The sequence below is a fragment of the Rhinoderma darwinii genome, chromosome 6 (assembly GCF_050947455.1).
Source record: "Rhinoderma darwinii isolate aRhiDar2 chromosome 6, aRhiDar2.hap1, whole genome shotgun sequence".
Lineage (NCBI taxonomy): Eukaryota > Metazoa > Chordata > Amphibia > Anura > Rhinodermatidae > Rhinoderma > Rhinoderma darwinii.
Window position 1 is genome coordinate 109,204,261 of NC_134692.1, and position 17,728 is coordinate 109,221,988.

General features: G+C 41.5%; 1 protein-coding gene across 3 annotated transcripts in view; it reads right to left on the minus strand.

Annotated features, from left to right (window-relative positions):
- The window catches only part of EMP2 (epithelial membrane protein 2), a 70,636-nt gene that overhangs the window by 16,191 nt on the left and 36,717 nt on the right, over nucleotides 1-17,728 (minus strand). For all 3 annotated transcript variants that reach the window (XM_075831333.1, XM_075831334.1, XM_075831335.1), the window contains exons 2-4: nucleotides 4,089-4,200; nucleotides 1,350-1,449; nucleotides 896-1,042 (exon numbers count right to left, since the gene is read on the minus strand). In XM_075831333.1, coding sequence (XP_075687448.1) covers nucleotides 896-1,042; nucleotides 1,350-1,449; nucleotides 4,089-4,166 — 325 coding nt within the window. In that variant the 5' untranslated portion in view covers nucleotides 4,167-4,200. The remainder of the gene's footprint in view (nucleotides 1-895; nucleotides 1,043-1,349; nucleotides 1,450-4,088; nucleotides 4,201-17,728) is intronic.

Genomic DNA, 17,728 nt, shown 5'->3' on the forward strand with positions numbered 1-17,728 from the left:
AGTCAAAGGCAGACTGTGATATCGGTGAAGATTCAACCTTACCTAAATAACCCATACAATGAGGATTGCACTATATATACAATCTTTACTAAAAACAGCTTACATACATAAGTAAACAATAGGTAGTAAATCTAAGAAGATAGATGGTTCTGTACTGGCAGGTCAACACTTTCCATACAATAGTAAACCATACGCCTGGGTTCACACTTGGTTTGTGTTTTTGCTGCATTTTAACATGCAGGTTTTTGTTTTTTTTTGGATTGGAGGAGATTCGGTTGATATACTCCCATGTCCTTTAATGGGAAGTCATCAACCAAAAGCAATAAAAAAAATACATGTTAAAAACGCAACAAAATTGCACAGTGTGTACCCGTGCCATCCCACGTGGCGTACTTAAATTGTATTACTGCAGTGTAAAACAACAATGTATGCCTATGGGAAAAATAATCCGCAACACAAGAACCAAAGAAATCGGTCTGCATTGTGCAATATTTCCCCCATAGCCGTAACATTCTAGTTTTCTGCAGCGTATATTTACACTGCGGAAATACAACGCAAGTACGCCACGCGGGATTGCACCCCAAGGCTCCATAGTTCAGAAGTGTTGTGGACAGACATCTGGAAGGAGCTCTGCACTTTGGTTACTTCTGCCTCTGATTGATCCTTTATCCATACCTACATAGGGATTACAGCAGAGATCTGAATCTTTTTATTATATTTTCTATGAAAGTACAGAGGTAGGATAGACTTAGTGGTTTTTCTTGGCTATGAATACAGTCGTAAACAATGTATAGAACCACTTAAAAATGGAGATATTTCTGTTGCTTGTCTTCTAGAACTAATTCATATAATGTCATCCTGTTCACTACATTCACAAAGTAGATGCAATACTCACATGACAGCATCTGGATAACGGCAGTAAACACAAATCTCTCTCCTTGTTTAAGCCGAAACAATTGGAGAACAAAGCTCAAGAGTCCAACGCAGCACAGGATGGTGGACAGGATCATGGTCGCCTGAATTGTCTGGATGGCCTGAAACGCTAAAATATAAAATATATGATTATTAATATGCTCATTGACTTGTGCCCCAGCACAGATATTTCCCATGATGGAGGGACAGAGATTTGGGAAGTATAAAAGAAAGTATCCGAGTATTGATGAGTATTTTTATACTCAACATTTGGGTTGGGCCCCTATCCGTGCAAAATCACTTCCACCCAGTATCTGGTGCTATCTGAACCTACACACAAAAAGATTTGGGAAGTGTTTCCATGTTCTCCCTTTTCTCTATTCCCATTTTTAAAAGAAAAGTCAACACATTCATCGGACGCTGATGCTAGAACTTACAGTTGTTGTCACTTCCGATCTCTGAACATACTGTGTTTGTAGTAGAGTTCACACAGGTTCTCCAGATGTCATAATAATAGTCACTTCCAATCCACCAGGCCTGGGGATCAAAATGATGGGACAAGTTAAAGACCGGTTCTATTTTTTCTTGAAATTCTACTTAGCTTTATTTTTGTTATTAATTTACTTAAAGGGGTAGTCCCACAATGAATTGTAAAATTTCTCAGGCAAAGCAAATCAGTTTTTCTATTGGAATAATTTTCGATTAGATGCTCCTGTGTCTAGATATTGCTGTTACATACTTATTTTGGCATCCCCTGGTGTTGTTTTGATTCCCTCTCAGAACATCCACTTAATGTGTCTAGTGCTGGTGAGAAGCCGCTTCTAGTGTGCAGATTCTTGTGTGCAGATTCTTATCGGTTGGCTTGCAGAATAACAGAAATCGCTTCACCATCTGCGTACAAGGGAATACGGCAGTAGGACTGGGCATGTGTGTCCACCGTCACCGGACACCTCAGGTGAACGTACTAAGAGGGAATAAAAAGGGGGCGCCATAACAGGTATGCTACATCAATCTCTAATTTTCTAGATACACGAAAAACATTTTACAATTATTTCAACTCAACAATTGTTATGTTTTCCATGATTAACAGATAAATGTAATATTGAAATCCAGAGACAACTAAATTTTACCTTTGATCTAAGCTGTTCTATTTGCTATAATCTGAGGGTGTTGTCTCGTGCCTAGTTCCTGTGCATGCAAAGCCCAACAACTGTAAAAGAGAATTTTTATCTAAGGCCCTGTTCACATTACATTTAGTGTGTACGATGGGAAAGCTCCCTACGTACACGCTAAACATGTCCATAGGGCTGGTAGAGTGTCCTTTTGGGCTGGTATACGTTGGCACACCTTTTTTTTTTTGGAGGATGGAATAACGGACATTGGGAGCTTTCCTAGGACTGGAATCCCTGGGAAGAGCACCAGGCAGCGCTTGGCCCAGGGATTCCAGCCCTGGGGAAGCCCCTGATATCACGGTTTATGTACGGACAGTGATGTCAGGGACTTTCAACTACGGAGTCCCTGGCCAGAGCATCTGTAGCACTCTGGCCGAGGACTTCAGGACTGGAGAAGCCCCTGACATTACTGTCCTTATATGGGATTGGCAGGAGTCACAGAGGCCACAGATATTCTAGCCATGAGTAATAACATAATTTATCTCTAAGCAATAAAGAAAAGTGTGTTTAAAATCCTACCATGCCTCCTACTCCCATCTTTGCCGTTAAGGGCCTTTTACAACGGCCAATTATCGGGCAAACGAGCGTTCACGATAATTGCCCAGTGTAAACAGGGCAACGATCAGCCGATGAACAAGAAAACGCTCGTTCTTCGGCTGATTGTATAGTTTTAAATGCCTTAAATATATTATCGTTGTCAGCAGCACATCTCCCTATGTAAACGGGGAGATGGCTGCCGACATGATAGAAATGTATGGGGAAAGAGCGATCAGAGTAAGGAGCGCTCGTTCCCATGCTAGCTCCTTGTGAAAGGAGCAAATGAGCGCAGATCAACGAGCTGTCTTATTGATCGGTGCTCGTTTACACAGCCCACGTCGGGCCCTGTAAAAGTACACTTAGTTAAAGAAGCACTCTAGACAGTTTTGTTATCTTTGCCCCTCCCGTTTGTAATGGACTTTGGGTACTTAGCTGTTCAGGTAAAAATTCTACTGATCGCTTTATTCCTGATTTATCAGTTTTTATCCAGACTCCTATGTGTGGACCGAAAGTCAGTTTCCCTATGTAAGCCTACGAGACTCACATCGAGGTTCTCATAGGCCTGCAAAGAGAAACTGACCGCTGGTCCACACAGAAGAGCTTGTATAATTCGGAGAGTCAGAGTGCGGTCACGTGGTGCAATAAAAGCACCAAAACAGAGTCTGATAAAAAGTTCAAAATCCTCCCAATCTTTTTTTTAATGAAACAACTATATACCCAATGTCAATTATAAATGGGGCAAAGATAAAAAAATAAAATAAATAAAAATTGGTGAAACTGCTATAGTGATTTTTGGAGGGGTGGCCTACCTTTCTTTTTTCTGGACAATTTATTCCTAAATCACTCTCAGCCAACATTTGTTTACAACCACAATGAATCAAAGATAAGTGATGTATGTCCATAGCTCAAAAACTAGTTTAAACATATTACCAGCATGTGAACTATAGAATCAAGACCCCCAGCCGCAATTTTTTTTTTTACAGACACTGGGATAAAAAAAGCGCTTTATTTTTTCACAGGACGGTTGGCAGCCCTGGGGTGTATAACAGTTTTGGCATCTTCTTTTTCCAGCTGTATTTAGGAAAGCTAGAGACATGTAGACTAAATGTAAATCTATCACCTATCTTCCTGATTAAAGCCAAGAGAACCTGAGTGAAGCTGAAGTTACTATGCACTTTAATAAACATTTTAGCAGCTTCGTTCTTGCAAATGGTGGGGGTCTCAGAACCAAAATTTCAAATAGATAAAAACGTAGTTTTTGTGAAAAAGAGAGGAGCACACATTAGGTAAACCAGACACATCAGTAACCAGCAATTTGTCTTTAGCTAGCTTTCTTCTTCTTTTTTTTTTTTTTTTGCTTTGGTGTACATTTTCCATACATATACTGTAACAATGTTACTTTTCATGGCAAAATCATTGCAGAGAATGGAGGACGTAACAGTAGCATTGTGCAGTGCAGTGACTCACATTGTCTATTGTAGAAATGAATAGCAATGCTATGGAGGTTATGTGGAAAATGATAATAAAAGCCAGTACAACCAACATCTTCACTCTTTTCTTCTTTTAGATCAAAAGGAAACTGAAAAACAAAACACATGCAAGGGATTCAGTTAATGGTCAATAACTATTCACTAATATTCAAGTTTGCAACTATTGGGATGCTTCAAAGGCTATAAATACCTTTGACATGGAAGAAATTATTTTTACATATGATACCCTGAGTTAAAAAAAGGTTGCACTAAGTTTCAGACTGCAATCTCCATTCCTTCATTAATTTTCAGACGCCTTGATATTCAGTTTGTAGCCCGCTCCTAGTTTGATTTTTCTCATGTGGACGTGTCCTCCTAGTAATACATTGTAAATGTGAGCTCTGACTCCAGAATGCTACTGCCTTCACTAGCTTTCATTTATAAGCACAGCTTCATTTCTGTACTGCTTTCCCTACTACAGCCCATGAGGGCTTTCTGCTCTCTTATGCTGACAAGTATTGATGCTGAGTGTGTGTGATCCCCCTTTCTTCCTTGCAGTGTCTGCCATGGTTGCTCTCCTAGCTCTCTCGCTCGCTCTCTCTCTCTACACTCATATACAGCATGTGTGATCTCCCTTCTACTCCTGCAGACTGTTTGGTGTGCTCTCCTCACTATCTACACTCTGATACTGACAGACTGTGTGATCCTGAACACTTAGATACCTCCCCCCTCTCCATACTCTGATCTGCTGTGTTTAAAGAGGCTCTGTCACCACATTATAAGTGGCCTATATTGTACATGATGTGATTGGCGCTGTAATGTAGATTACAGCATTGTTTTTATTTTGAAAAACGATCATTTTTGACTGAGTTATGACCTATATTAGCTTTAATGCAGTAATTACTGCAGTAACATTATAGTGTGTTTATGTTGCTGCACATAGCGATATAGCTATATCGCTATGTGCTGTGTAAATAAATGGAGAGAAGTGTATGACGCTGATTGGTCACTGATTGGTCAGCATCATACACTCCTCTGTAAAACGCCCACTTGGTGACATAGTAAAACACGCCCAGTTGTCCATTGAGGAACTCATTAGCATAAAGCTAATATAGGTCATAACTCCGTCAAAAATGATAGTTTTTCTAAATAAAAAACACTGTTGTAATCTACATTACAGCGCCGATCACATCATGTACAATATAGGGAATTTATAATCTGGTGACAGAGCCTCTTTAACCTAATCCCAGCTCTAACAATGACAGGAGGAGGAAAGCAGAAAAAAAAACGCAATGGTTGGCACATACTGAGGACTATTTAGAAAGTTTCTTAATTTTGTACATAGGAAGCAAATAGACAATAAAAAAAATATTTGGTGCAAACGGTGTCCATAGCCTTTAGAGCTTGCACAGTATATAAATGGTGCAGTTCAGTAATCTGCAATTGCATTTAATAGCATCAGATATTTTATATCTAGACTCATACATTATGCCTCCCAAAATTCATTTTATATATATATATATACACATATACACACACACATACATACATACATACATACACGAAGGGAGTCATAAATTATACGCACTCCTGTTATATTAGAACTTCGATTCAGACAGCGCGACACAGCAATCTTTGGCCAAAGTCCCCATGTAGCCCTGGCCTTAAAATTACAAGTGTGTAGCCAAGAATAAAAAGACGTAACTAGAACCTATGTTCCAATGCAAAACTGTCTCATACGTTTTACAGTACTGGGCTCCATAGCACAGGTGCGACTGTAACCTCTACACTCACGGGTAACTCCCCAGCAAGAACAGAACCGTACATTATATGAATTCATCCATAGAAATTAAACCAGAATCATATTCTCCAAATAGGAGTGACCTATTTTACACCTTCTGCTTCAGGTTTTGTATTTTTTCCGAAGCTATAAGGTGTATACACCATTGTCATACCACTGTTTGGCATCCATTTGACTTATCCATCACCTATTAAATATAAAAGGAATTTGTTTAACGGATAAGTCATGAAAAGCTCATGACATATCTGGTAAGAGGATGCCAGTGATGGATTCCATTTGTTGGCATCCGTCACCTATAGGCTAATATAGTATCTGTTTAATGGATATGTTCTTTAACAGGATACCATGGGATGGAATAGTGCAAGCACTATTCTATAACTGATATTTTGGAAGTATACTAATGTATACCGTCCATACGGAGGCCAGAAGGACACATCTGACTAATGGACCCCTATGGAGACATTTAGCAATAAACATAGGGTAAAAATGTGGGAACTTTGCATAAATTGTGCGTTAATAAGACTCAAACTAGGATCACAACAATAATCTCCTACTTGGTCTTGTTTGGTTAAGGCCAAAGGAGATCTCGAAGGGAAATACCTTAAAATATTTAGGGATGACTGCCATTCACTTTCTTAATCAATAACCAAATGGATCAAACATGTCAAGCCGTGTCCCACACAAACTCGAATTGTGATTGATTTTTACAGAAAAAAGTGGGAAATTCGCCATTTTGTTGCTGAAAGATTTTTTTACTTGTATGTTGCTGTTCTGTTCAATATTAGTAACCAACACTAGGTGGCAGCAGAGCTCTACAAATATTTTTTCAGAATTTTTCATATTTCATTACCCCAAACTTGGAGGAGAGGTGTAAAAAGCCGACAGCAGTTAAAGGGGCACAACGCTCAGCTAAGAGGTACGCCCTCACGATTTAACTGTATGGAGCCGTAATATTTGTATGTAGTGTGTATACTGTAAAAATACAGTACAGATTAGGAGTATGTATCCGAAATCCTAAACAAAGGCATCTCCCACGGCTGTAACAACATCCATTATTGTGAATCACAATGCACCACCCATAGCGGAAGAAATATTAATGTTACATACACATGGCATGATATAATAGGCTGTGCCTGGATTACCATGGTAGATAACAGAAATATGTTTTTCTTTTATAAAAATTTCCATGAATAAAAGCTACAACCATGTTCGCAAAACTCACAACAAAATGAATTGCAAAACAAAAATGGATTTTCCGGTCCAAACCTCCGAATGGCAGCCACTCCTTTCCTGTCCCTTATTCCAGAGCAATAAAACACACATGCTTTCTCCAAACAAACAATGCATTCATTAATACTGTATCCCAAGCAACGCTCATGCTTTAGTTAATGTGAACCATCAAGCCAAAGCGACATGAAATGTGGATGAAGTGAAGAGTAGAACTAAAGGGACAGGTCAAATTGAAATGTCAAACCTAGAAAAGTAACTCTACAATGAATATGTCTTAGTGGTGCCCGGCTAACAATAGGGTTATTTGTCGTATACAATCTAAGAAGCGATTAGATAGATGTTTACTCATCATACAAAACACTAGCTATAAGACAATAAGAAATGGCTACAATTATAAGTAATCAGATATATACCATTCAGAAGAGAAGAAACCTGTCCAATGTAATGAGAGGAATTTTAATTTTGCAAGTAGAGGTCTGAACCTCTAAATGACTTAGGCCTATTTTGGCCTTGAAAGAGTTGTCCAGTCCCTAAAAACTGATGGCCTATTTTGGCCTTGAAAGAGTTGTCCAGTCCCTAAAAACTGATGGCCTATCCCCAGGATAGGTCTTCAATAGCTGATGGGTCGGTGCCCGACTCCCGGGGACCCCCGCCGATCAGCTGTTTTGAAGGGGCAGCAGCGCTTGTAGGATTGCTTCTTCCCCTTCATTTCTGCTTGCTCACTGTGAATCGTCGACACAGATGTAGCGCGCGATTCGAGGTATTGCAGCCTTCTTCTCCCATTGAAGTGAATAGTAGAAGGCTGCACTACCTGTGAATTTCCTCTATTTGAGTTGCAGGACAAGTTGTGTTTTTCAATTGCACCATTTTTAGGTGCATATAATACATAAACTTCTATTAACTTTTTTTTTTGCGAGGGAATCAAAAGAAAAAACAAACAAACAGCTGTTCCAGCATTGTTTTCCACGTTTTAAATTCACGTAGTTCACTACGCAGCGTAAATAACATGTTACCTTTATTCTATAGGTCGTTACGATTATAGAGATACCAAATATGTATAGGTTTTTTATCTGTTGGTGTGGCCATATGTGGACTTGTGTTTTGCGGGACGGGGTATAAAGTTTTCTTTGGTACTATTTTGAGGGGACATGAGACTAATTCATTAACTTATTTTTGGGGGGAGAATGGAAAAAGAAAATTATTTTGCCGTTGTTTTTTTGCACATTGTTCACCTGCCAGTATAATAGTGTTAACTTCATCGTTCGAGTCATTACAATCTCGGTGATACCATATTTCTTTTACATTGGTTTTATTTTATTTTTACTATAATCTTTATTGTACCTCTAGGGGATTTCACAATGAGATCTTATGATCGCATATATAATGCTTGGGTATACTTCGTAAAACTGACAGCCAATCTTTTAGGTAGTTGCTGATGGGGCTTTTATTAGGCCCCCGACTGCCATGGTAATGGATCGGTACCACGCGATCGCAGCTCCCTCCCTCTGTCAAACACCTTAGATGCCCCAGGTCACTACTGACCGTGGCATGTAAGGGGGTTAAACTGCCGGAATTGGAATTTACTCCAATTCTGGCAATTGCGGCAGTAGCCAGGTTGTATATAAAGGTCGTGCTCGTGCCGCTGATCTCGTGCTCCTGCCACTATACCCACGAGATCTGAGTGACGGATATATCAGTCGCTTGTCATAAAGGGGTTAAATAGACCTACCAGATGTAATGCATGTGTATATTGAAAATAAGAAAATATCTCTTATTGCTTCTAGGGTAGAATACAGTGCCTCACTAACGGGGGTGTAACTATAGGTGGTGCAGTTGTAGCAGTCATACCTGGTCCTTGGTGCCTGAGGGGGTCCTAAGGTCCTTCTGCCACATAAGAATACCCCAGTATATAAAAAATGCATGGTAGGTTGGTGGCCCATGTTCGAAATATTGCATAAGGGTTTAGGAGCTTCAAGTTACACCTGTGCTCAATGAGTCACCATACAGCGACACACGGAGTGCCTACTTCTCCATAATACGGTCCAGTAGTGACTCGGTGTGCTGCCATACAGGGTACATGCACACAGTTTTCCCTTGTGCATGAGGCATTGGTGAAAATGTATAAAAGGCATTATGCCACTTTGAAACACAGTGAAGTCACAAATTATGGTGCATGCCATATTTGCGACTTTTAAAAAGCTTGTTGGGTTTAGGACTGACAAAATTTACCATCACTTAATCCAGAAACTTATGCCAAATCTACACCTGCCCATAGCATGTTAACCTCATAATAAAATTGGCGCGTTGAACTCCAGCGCATACCCACATACTGGAGTCGGTTTTTAGCCGATAATATAGAAACATATGTGGTTCACTGGCTGTATAGAAATATAATATACATACATATACATAAGAAAAGCCACGGCATGGTCCCTGACAGTCCATTGCATGTGCTAAGCGTTCATCGCCCACTGCACCAGGTGTAAATAATAATTTGCACACCTTCTTTACATATTAATAATTATATTACCTGCCTGATTATTTGCATGTTGTAACAAAGTAACACTGATGAAATGAGATAGAAGAAACCTTTACACACCTACGACAACAACCCTCAGGATAATTTAAAACCAGTTGTCTTACTTGATCTTGGGTTGGTCTCATACAGAAACAAAATGAATTAAATGTCTAAATGATTGATAAGTAAATGAAATAGGTTTCTCCTGCTGTATATTCCTTATACAAATTACCTGTATGTATAGTATAGTATAGTATAGTATAGTATAGTATTTATGCTCTTAAAGGAGGCCTACTAGAAGAAATTTGTTAAGGATCCCTTAGTGTACATTTATAATGTAATTTTTTTTTTGTCTTACCATACCTCCCAACTTTTGAGTACCACAAAGAGGGTTAATGGATTTCGTGCGCGTAGCGCCAATTTTTTTTCTTTTAAGCCACGTCTCTAATCCCATCCAATCCCGCCCATACACACCCAATTCAGCCCACACAGTATCATGCTCCCTTAGTGCCTCCCACACAGTATAATACAAAATAGATACCCCCACACAGTATAATGCCCTCTAGCTGCCACCGTAGAGTATAATGCCCCGATAGCTGCCACCATACAGTATAACGCCCCGATAGCTGCCACCATACAGTATACTGCCCCATACAGTATAATGCCCATACAGATTCTCCAATGAAGTATAATGCCCATACAGATGCCCCCATGCAGTATAATGCCCAAACAAATTCCCCCATACAGCATAATGCCCCCATAGCTTCCCCATACTGTATAATGCCCCCTTAGCTGCCTCTTGTGCCAGTGCCCTTGTAGATAGGGACACAGTGCCCATGTAGATAGCGCCCATGTACATAGCGCCAGTTTCCCCTGTAGATAGTGCCCCATTATAGTGCCACAGTGTCCATGTAGATAGTGCCACACCCCCCTTGAAGATAGCACCCCCCTGTAGATAGCGCCATTGGGACTTCCCCTTGGAGCGGAAACCCCAGCCGAGCATATGCCGGGGATTCTGCTCCTAGAGGGAAGCCCTGATCTCACTGTCCATATATGGACAGTGATGTCAGTGGCTACTCCTTGAGCAGAATCCCCGTTGCAGACTCTGGCCGGGGATTCCGCTCCAGGAGGAGCCACTGACGTCAATGTCCATATATGGACAGTGACCTCAGGGCTTTCCTCTAGGAGCGGAATCCACGGCCAGATCATCAACAACGGGGATTCCGCTCAAGGAGTAGCCACTAATTCTGAAGCAGGGAACCATCAGCTCCCTGCTTCAGAATTAGTTCAGAGCGGAGAAGCAGAGGGAGCTCCTCCCCCGCCCGGAATCCGGGACTGTCCCGCTGAATCCAGGATGGGTATGAACTAATGTGTTACTTCGATGTCAGCATTTCTTATTCTGTCAATTGCAATGTTTTTCATCCTGCGTAGCGGACCGACTGTACTCAAACAAGTCAGTTGGTTTTCCATGTATCTATCTAAAGGCTATGAAAACCTTTCATGTGGTATTTAGTTTTTTATGTAGTGTAAGTATTTGGGCATACAAAACTTTTTTGAACATAGTTTTATAAAAAAATATATATATATTTAATTTTAGCGCAGCAGCTTCTCTGTATATGCTATGCATAGAAGCTGCATAAAGCTGCTGTAAGCCGTATCCATCAGTGAGCTGAACTAAGCTTGGCTAACAGCGGCTCCTCTGTGCCTCTGACGCACAATCTAACAATTAGGCCTCATGCGCACGGCCGTAGCCGTCCGCAATTCACGGACCATGCAAACATTGATTTCAATGAGCCCGGACCTCAAATCCGGATCATATAATGACTTGTCCAATGTTTTTGCGGTCCGGGCTCCCGGCCAACGCACGGACCGTGGAAGCCACGGTCGTGTGCATGGGCCCATAGAAATTAATGGGTCTGCAATTCATCCTCACATTTGCAGATGAATTGTGGACGCAAAAACACGCTCGTGTGCATGAGGCCTTATGCTGATGAATTGTAAGGGTAATTTTACACCGGCCAATATTGGCTGGAAAAACGAGCGTTAATCAACAAGACAGCTTGTTAATCGGCACTTGTTTACTCCTTTCACAAGGAGCTGTCTATGGCGACGATCGATCATTACTACTATCGCTCGTCCCCATGATTTTGGACACAGGGAGATGTGCTGCCGACATCGATAATATTTAATGCTGCATAAACGACACAATCAGCCGATTGGCTGATCGTTGCCCTGGTTTACAATGATTGGGAACGAGCATTCATATGAACGCTCGTTTGCCAGATAGTTATCAACTGTAAAAGGGCCCTAAGTTGAACTTGATAATTTGCCCGTGTAAACATGGCAGCAATCAGCCGACCATAGAGCAAGCGCATGTTTGTCAGCAGATCGCATCTTTTATGCTGCCTTAATAATAATTGTGGTCTTTAGAACATCTCCCCGTGTAAACAGGGGAGACGCTTGCGACAATGTGCCAACCAAACAATCCTGGACCGAACAATCCGGGACTTTATAGTGATAGCCTATCCTTAGTATAAATCATGAGTATTAGATTGGTGCGGGACGAACTCCCCGCACACTTAATGATCACCTGTCTGAAGGGCCCGTGGCGACGAGCACTGTGGCCTCTTTATAGTTTCTGAGACATAGCGTTGTATACTTTTGTAGTCGCTGTGCCTGGGATTGCAGCCATCTGCAGCCCGGTCCAATTCACTTGAATAGGACCAGAACTGCAATCCCAGGCACATTCGCTACGGAAGTGTATGGCGTTGTGTCTGGTAGACTATGAAGAGACAGCGGCCCCTTCAGACAGCTGATCGGTGGGCGTCGGATCCCCACCAATTTGATATTGATAATCTCTCCTGAATACAGGCAATCAATATAAAGCCGCTTCAAACAGCTGATCAGTGAAAGTGCCGGAGAGTCGGACCCTGACCCCACCGGTCTGACATCGATGACATATCCTAACATTAGGCCATCAATATCAAAGACCCAGAGAACCCCTTTGACTTTCCTAGACCACTAGAATTATTTTTCAAATAACCCCAAAACCACTTTGCATAATCAGAGACAAACATTACACTGATGATTAGGCAGCTTTTCTTCTGCAGGTTGGTACTGTATTGCCTATATAATTTGATCCAAACAGGGCGGTATTTAGGCGCTATACAGCAATACTCAATTTAGACAGGTCAACCTGCATTAAACCACACTGAAACAGAGCTCCAAAATACACTGTATAGTCCTAGAGATAAATGATAAAATTCTCTCTGCCTCTAGCAGCCGCTTGCTTAGAAACTTACAGCATATGGATTGACACAGCTATCATTGAAAATCAATAATAAATCCATATGTAGTAAACTACTAAGCTCCTCCAGGCAGCCGGAATTTTACCATTTGCATCGATGACTGTGTGAATGGAAGCAAGGGATTTGCAGCTCTGTATCAGAAAAATTAGCTCCATCCCTTATGAAAGATTCATTATATCTTATTACTATTATTATTAGCTGCTTGAGGGGAAGGTGTGGGGGACGGAGAAAAAAAAAAGACATCTTTCTCCCAGAGTTTTTCAAAAACTATACAAAAAGTTAAAAAGCCATAACTATAGTGGTTTACTTCGGTAAGCCTTGCCCAGAGGTTGGGATGCCCAGAAGGGTTTTACAATCTCGCGTCTTATACTCTTTGCCCTAGAGGAGACTGTACCAGGTTGTCTTTCTAGTTGTTCAATTCAAATACTGCACATTGCTGCGACTCTCCTGTAAGCATACACAAAAGACTGCCCAGGGCGGCGTAGAGCTGTAGACTGACAGTACAAAGGGAAGGTTCTGTGTCATCAACTATTAAAGAAACACTGAAAACATAAAAATATTCATATTATAAGCACTACAAACAAGACTGGATATACATTTCTGCACCCAGGAGGCGGACAACCTTTGGTGGTCATGTGAAGATTTGCTGCTTTTCTCATTGGTATCTTCAACAATAAGCTTATACAATATCGGTCATATCTGGACACGTTTAACGTGTCCATAGGGCTCCATGTCAGTATAGTTTTTCTTTACTTTTAGGTATGGTATAGCAAAGTAGACTACGCTATTCAATCCCACGGAAAAACATATACTACACGGAAGCATGGAAGCCTATGGGTTACGTATGCCATGATATGGCATACATCACAAGCATGTCTTCAACATATATGTCTTTTCGAAACTTTCCATGATGTATACATGAAATAAATACCATATCGGTCTATGGGTGGTGGATGCCTGATCATGACATCGGGCACCCATAGACTAGAATGGTATCTGTTTAACAAATACATCATAACCACAGTGCATGATGTATCTGTTTAACACATATACCATTATAATTTATGGTGACGGATGCCATTGTTATGGGATCTGTCACTGCCTTCGTTTATCCTATACGTTAGGAGCTCTTCCTGGCATATACATCAAACACAGGCCGTTTAACGTGATGTAAACTAGGCCTAAAGATAGCCTCCATTCTAAACTAGAATTCCTACTGTGCTCTATCAAGAAATTACACGTGTCAGACTATAATTTCTTATTTTTCTTGTTATAATTCTAACTAGATCCTTTACACTGGGACCAGGGATGTACACAGAAATCAAAGGGCCTTCAGGGCAAAACTCACAATGGGACCCATCCCCAAAAGGAGGCAAAAAGGTCAAGACATAATGTGCCATATTAAAGAGGCTCTGTCACCAGATTTTCAAACCCCTATCTCGTATTGCAGCAGATCGGCACTGCAATGTAGATTACAGTAACGTTTTTTGTTTTTTTTAAAAACGAGCATTTTTGGCCAAGTTATGAGCATTTTTATATTTATGCAAATGAGCCTTTCTTAAGTACAACTGGGCGTGTATTGTGTATGTACATCTGCGCGTTTTTACTTGTTTTACTAGCTGGGCGTTGTGAATGGGAGTGTATGATGCTGACGAATCAGCATCATCCACTTCTCTTCGTTAACACCCAGCTTCTGGCAGTGCACAGACACACAGCGTGTTCTCGAGAGATCACGCTGTGATGTCACTTCCTGCCCCAGGTCCTGCATCGTGTCGGACGAGCTAAATTTTTTTATCATGTTAGCAGCACATGATCATTGCCCGATCATTGGTCCGTGTAAAAGGGCCTTTAGTCATACTAGTTATCTTGCGATAGGTCTATAATTTAAAGACAACAAATGCTAGACATGGTAAAACAGAATATGTTAACTATGCCTATTATAGAATTCAACAGCACCATTTAAAGGGGTTTTCTGCTTTCAGCAAATAAAGCTTATTGTATAATGAAAGTTTAAGCAATTTTCTAATATACTTTGTAGCAATTTATGACTATTTTCAAGATCTATGCTTGCTGTCATTGAATGATTACATCTAGAGAAATACAATTTGTCCTGGTCATGAGAACTGCTCGTTACAAGAGCTCTGATAACTGTACTGTACAGTACTATGAGGGGCTGTTTGAGCAGCACATGACCAGGACACATTTTCATCCCCTGGATATAAAACAATGGATATTCCCATGCAATGACTATTAACAAATAGCATAAAAACAGAGGATTTGATCCAGAAGGTAGATTAGAAAATTGTATTACTGTTCATTAGATAATAAAATGTATTTGCTGAAACAGGAATAACACTTTGCTATGTTCTTAGGGCATAAATTACACAAAAATGTAAATCAGATTTCACAGATATGTTGTCAATGTACACGGCTAAACCTGCTCTGCAAAATAAATGTTACACATTAACAAATCCATACTTGGTATAACAGCCTGATATAAGATCACCTAACACCGATGATAACTTATAGCTTATATAAACCTGACATCAATGTCGTCTAGTCCAATTTTAACCACTCTATATGGAAAAGTTACGCCACTCTAATATACTTTGGGATTCAATTCCTCACCATTTTCCAGATCTGTATATTCCGTCAGTGAATGGAAACATTCAAAGGCTGAAAACATGTATATAGCTAATACACTGTATTCTATTGGTTTACAATAGACTGCCATAAACATTAGTTCATAGATTGTTGACGGGCCACCAGGATTTAGGCCTCATGCACACGACCGTAGCCATGTGCACGGCCGTGATTTTCGGGTCGGCCAGCAGCGGTGTGTCACCCGCGAGTCGCCCGCAAATCGAAGGCCATGCACATGGCCGCGACCATTGTTTTCTATGAGCCTGGACCCCAGAACATGGCCGTAATAAGACATGCCCGTTCTTTCCGCGGTCCAGGCTCCAACCACTAAATGAATGGGGCCGCAATTCTCCCGTGGATTTTCGGGGGAATTGCGGCCGCAAAAGCACGTTCGTGTGCATGGGGCCTTAGAGCGATTTCTCCTGCTTGCAGTGAAAACTATTTAGCTAATGACATGGATCAATTAGAACATAAGGGTATGTTCACACGCAGTGACCAAAAATGTCAGAAAATACGGAGCTGTTTTCAGGCGTAAACAGCTCCTGATTGTCAGACGTTTTTGTAACTACACTCGTTTTTCACGGCGTATTTTACGGCCGTTATTGGAGCTATTTTTCAATGGAGTGAATGAAAAACGGCTCCAAAAATATCCCAAGAAGTGACATGCACTTCTTTTTTGCGAGCGTCTTTCTACGCGCCGTATTTTGACAGCGACGCATAAAATTACACCTCGTGGGAACAGAACATCGTAAAACCCATTGCAAGAAATGGGTAGATTTTTTTAGGCGTAATGGAGCCGTTTTTTCAGGCGTAATTCAAGGCTTAAAACGCCCCGAATTACGTCTGAAAAGACTGCGTCTGAACATACCCTAAGAGTTAACATCCAAACATTTAAAAAATCTGCCCGTGTAAATGGGCCTTTAAGCCTTAAGGCCCTATTACAAGGGACAATGACCGGGGCAAATGGGCAATCATATGAATGCTCGTTCCCGATTACTGCCCTGTGTAAACAGGGCAACGATCAGCTGATGATGTGAAAATGCTCGTTCATCGGCTGAACTGCTCTTTTATGCAGCATTGAAAATCATCGTTGTGGACATGACTCAAATAAGTCGAGTCGCTTCTCCCCTTATGTAAATCTACCCTCTCAAAGCAGACACTGAAACAGAGTTGGATTTTAATGGCCACAGCAGCCGTTTATTATTTAAATAACAATAACTTTAAATACCATAATTTTTTGAATCCCCAAAAAAGGGGATACAGCATAACAACAAATAACCCACTGCGACCCTATCAGGGTCATAACATTATAAACCAACCAGAATGACAGGGGCAAGTCCTTGAAGCCACCGATACTTAATTTTGGCCATCTGCCCACAAATACCTTACCCCCAGCCGTAACCCGGCCCAGGAGCACCAAATTACCTTTTTGCAGATGACCACCATATATATATAAATATATATAACCCAGCTTTCAAAAGGGGTAACACCCTAAGAAGCCGACAAATTGGGGGTGCATCCCGTGATGCATTCCCCCCCACCACTTTTTACGACCTACTTCAAGGACTCCCCCCCGCCAAAGCGAAACAGGCCTTGACCACCTCACGCCTGCGAGCTCCTCCACACTCCCACCGCTCGCTCAATTCCATCGGTCAAAGCCAGACTCCACATATCCATCCCCACCTCATTGAGGTGCACACCGTCCTCTCTCCAGTACCTGCCTGTCCCAGCCTCCAGATCCCAGTGGCGCACCGCAACCCCACCATTACGCGTCACGAAGCTCGATATGGCCCTATTAGCCTTAATGCGAGCCTTGTTAATTTTTCCCACAGAACGGGCCATCCGCCAGTTCTTCCTAGGGACCATCTCAGACCACACAGTCACCAATTTAGGATAAGTTGCCCATAAGCAGAGCAAATCATGCTTGACGTCCCGTACCAACTCCCGGAAAGGGCGTATACCCAAATCGTTGCCTCCCACATGCAACACCAGTACCTCCGGCGCCCTGTCAAGCAGTACAAAATTGTGAAACTCGGGCAATACCCTGTTCCATGTCATTCCCCGTATACCCATCCACCTCACAACCGCCGCATCCCGCGGAATCCTGAGCTGTCGACCGTCCGGCCGTACATCCGCGC